Consider the following 4080-nt stretch of genomic DNA (forward strand, 5'->3'; position numbering starts at 1 on the left):
GAGGAGGCTCCTTTGCAGTACAAACAGCACACGGGGGGCAGTCCTTCCCTCACGGCCGCCCTGAGGGCTCTGAGAGGGGCGGGGCGCGCGGGTGGCGGGAAGGCGGAACTGCGGCAAATCTCAGCCAATCAGCGGCGGGGGCGCGGATCGGCCCCTGCTGCCCGCGCTGGGGAGCCCCGTGGGTCGCGGTTTCCCGCGCTCTCCCTGAGGCGGGTCTGGGATCTGAGGGGGGAGGACGCCCCAAGCCCTGAGGAAGGAAGAGGCGGGGAAGCGGCGCTGCTGGGAGGGGGAGATAAGGGCCGGGGAAGGACCGAGATGGGGCAGCGCAAGACAAAAGCCCCGGGAGRAGGAAGAGGAAGAGGAGGAGGAAGGAGCAGGACGGAGGAAGTCGCCCAGCCGCTCGCCAGCGCAGCTTCCCCTCACTGCAGCAAAATGGAGGACGGCGGAGGGGGGCAGTTCAGGGGGACAGAGCGCGGGCTGTGCGCTGCTGGACCATGGGGAGCGGTGTAGCCCGACAGCGGCCGCGTCCTTTGGTCCCTGCCCGATCCCATCCCGAGTCCTCAGGAGTGACAGGCGCTGTGGCAGCCGCTGAGCCCTGTAAACCAGAGCCTGGGGCAAAGGAGAGCCGGTTCCACACACGTATGACAAGCCGAGGAGCCCATAGCCACATTGCAGGTTTTTCCTGGCTTTGAAGATGTGCTCACACAGCACCTGAGCTTCCTTCTCCTTCACCATCCAAGTACCACACCGTAGCCTGGTTTTACCTCACCCACCTGTACCCCCAAAAGATGGGTTTAACCTKTTCAACATCATCCTGAAATTCACATTCCCTGTTTGGCCCCAAATCCAGTGGGAAATGGGTGCAAGGGGTAGAGGAGCAAGCTGGAAGGGCAATTGTTCCCCGCCCTTTAAAACTAAATACAGTATCCCAGAAAGTCACCACCCATCTCTTGCCTAACTGCTCATCCAGCAGCAGAAAAGCTTGTTGGCCAAGGGCTTTCTCAAGTGCATCCAAGGGATTTTTGCCAGGAATGCTGGACTAATCCCAAGATAAAACAATGCTCTGTCTGGCTTGGGAGGAGCAGCAGGGTTTTTTTAAACATTGTTCTTGTGGGAGGAATAATTCACCAAACTTGCACTCAGGCTGCCAGGCACAAGCCAGGATCTGTGCAAAGCAAATCTCAAGACTCATCCAGACTCTGACATCTGTATTAAACTCACCTGGAAACACGCAGGGAAACCATCCACGTTTTCCAGAATATCCTTCCTTGGCTGTTAGAACATTACCAACAACTTAAGYACCACAAGCCCAAGTTCCATCCCCAGAAAGATCCACCATTCTGCAGTTTCCACTCCATTGAAATGTGACAGGAAAGAAAATTTCTTCTTACTCCATTCCTTGAGAAACATCCCATTCTCCACACGTGGACATAACCCAAGAAGTAATCCAATACAATACTCTAAATGTATTTGAAATAATTCGGTTTGAAAACTTTTTAATTTAAAATTTACAGCACACGTGGGGAGGAAACATGTTTTGTTACAACTAAAAGTTATCAGAAGAGTGCTGCAGGGCTGTTGTCTTTAATTTAACACTGTCATGGCTTTATTCAAAACACAGTTGCACAAAATCAGTTACTCCAAAGTTTCAGGAAAGAGTCGGAGAAGGAACCGAACCACACTATATACAGACTGCCATACAAAGAGCATTAAAATAGGACAAAACCTCTACAAAATATAAAACCCACCCTGACGTATTTGCATGAAAAGACCACCCACCAAGCAAAAAAGTTTCAAAAGTTATCTGGAGGCTCTGAATTCCTCATTAAAAAACGCTGTTGCTGCATGCCGAGCGGAGGACACAGGAGCAGCTATGGTGACACAAACAGATTCTCGGGGAGTTGGGTTGTGAGGGACTCCGGTTCCACAAGTCTGGCCTAGGGAAGGACTGTCACCCTCGGAGCTCACTCGCTCTGCTCTCAGGCACTGGACTCATCCAAACAAGCCCACTACCCACATCATYTTAATCCATCAAAATAGACTCTCTTTTTCCATTTAAAACTAATTTTATCTGCATCAATAACAGACACTTAAGTAAAACCCTGACATGAAGGTGCTCTAACATACACACTTATAAATAACAGGTTTCAATCTAAAAACAATAAGCAAAAGGATGGGAAAACACTTTCTCTCAAAGCTGAGCTGAGTGAGTGCCCCGCCCAGAACCTCCAGGACATGACAGACATGCACTGACCCACCCAGGACTCATCACAAACAAASGACTTGCTTGTGGCTGCAAAGGAAGTTTCACCACGACTTTTCTAGTGTCTTTAGAGATATTCCTTAAAAAGCACAAAGCCCAAGGAGTCAGTTGTTCCCAATTTGCCACTGCCCAGCTGACTCYGCTCCGAGGCCAGGAAGGGCAGGCCCCGCTACACAGCTACAGGAGAAACCCAGAGTTAAGGCTCTAGCTGGGGGAAAGAACCACACACAGGGAGTGGGGCTTTGCACAACTTCAGCCCTGCATGATCTAAACTCCACTCTAGAGCTGGAGGTCACATTGAACTAGTGTGTGAAACTCCTAAGGAACATCCACAGGGAACCAGGTGAYGAGGGACTGACTCGCTCAGGCCCAGGAATCTCCCTCTTTCCACCCRCAGGCTCTCCCCAGTTTCTGGCAGCTGTTGACAGCCAGGACAGATACAAAAATAAGTCTCTGGAATAAAGCTGTGTGTGATATTTGGTTCAGGACCTATGTGAGACAATGTCAGTCAGTGTGATACCAATGACTACACGGTGTGAAACCCGGATCACGACTGAAGAAGGAATGCTGGAAGTCAAAATTTGTTTCCAACATTGGGGCAGATTAGGAATTATAAAGGCTGGTAGAAAAAAGCTTCTCTGCATGTCCCCCACACTTGCTCCTGACACATCTGCAGCCACTCAATATAAAACCCAGAATATTCCCAACTGTTATGCACAAAGAGAGCGTTTTGCCTACAGCCAGATTGAAACAGTTTAAGGTGACGTGCGGAGAAGGGACAMCTTGGGTTCATCCTTCCCTTCAACAGTTCTAGAAAAGCTGGGGGGTTGGAAAACAACACCCTTGGAGGAGTTACCCGTTCAGTTCTGCATAAGACATGCGTATTTCATCTATTTTATACATTTTATAGCTACAACTGGTGCAGAATTCCCAGAATGACAATGCAAGAGCGAAGTGAGTGAAGGTTTAACAAAGATTTCTRGCAAAAATCTTTGTTTATATATTAATTGCTTTGTTAATATCTGCAGTGACAATGGATTTGAGAGGAAATTTAAGGATTGCAACCCTKTAAGGATCACAACTCTTTCAGTTTGCCAAAATACACCCCTGAAGGAATCTAGTGAATACTCCAAACACTGAACATCAGCGCAAGCAGGAAAACAAAAACATCTTCTGAAGGCTGAGGCTTTACCCCATAACACCCAAAATAAATCCTTAAAAAAAAATCACAGGAGTCACCTTTTAAAAAACTGAARTATTGGTGTCATCTAGTTGGGGGCTTCCAGTCAAATCCCTGGAAAACTTGGCCTAGAGTTAACTGACTTAACAGAATGTGGAATTTGCTGCAGAGCATTTTTCAATTTAAATGTAAAAGCTTTCAAGTTCTGAAGGAAACTCCCAATATTAAACCCATGGGACAGGGGGTTGGACTCAGGGCTAACAAYGACCAGCACAGCAAGATTGTACGAAATTAAAGAGCTCCAAAGAAAAGTCTGGTGGGGGGAATTTGCCAATGGCTTCAGTGATTATAGGGTTGAAAATTGTTCTCTACAGAAGGATCCCTATGGACTATCAGAGCTTATCTGGAATGATAAAAGGGGCAGGAATAGTAAAACCACACTTCTGCTATAAAAAGTTAACATAGGATTTCTGTCGGGACATCTATGGTACATAGACATACAGAGCTGCATAATCACTATTGCGTCTTCCATAACTGGAGAGTCTGGTCCTGCAAATTAATCCTCCTCTTCCTCGCCYTCGTCCTCAGGCTCTCGTTTCCTCTTCTCCCCTCGGACACCCTCTGCTGAGGAAAGAGG

General features: G+C 48.0%; 1 protein-coding gene across 2 annotated transcripts in view; it reads right to left on the bottom strand.

The window, feature by feature from the left end:
• Positions 1–1461: 1461 nt before the first annotated feature.
• Positions 1462–4080, bottom strand: part of ANP32E (acidic nuclear phosphoprotein 32 family member E) — a 7969-nt gene continuing 5350 nt past the window's right edge. The window contains exon 6 of one of the 2 annotated variants that reach the window (XM_057385773.1): positions 1462–4064. In XM_057385773.1, the coding sequence (XP_057241756.1) occupies positions 4000–4064 (65 nt within the window). In that variant the 3' untranslated portion in view covers positions 1462–3999. Of the gene's footprint in view, positions 4068–4080 lie in introns of both variants that reach the window. The other variant, XM_057385772.1, reaches the window with a different exon arrangement.

This window comes from Malurus melanocephalus, unplaced genomic scaffold (genome assembly GCF_030028575.1).
Source record: "Malurus melanocephalus ecotype Western Australia unplaced genomic scaffold, MMel_1.1 scaffold_865, whole genome shotgun sequence".
NCBI classification, from domain to species: Eukaryota; Metazoa; Chordata; class Aves; order Passeriformes; family Maluridae; genus Malurus; species Malurus melanocephalus.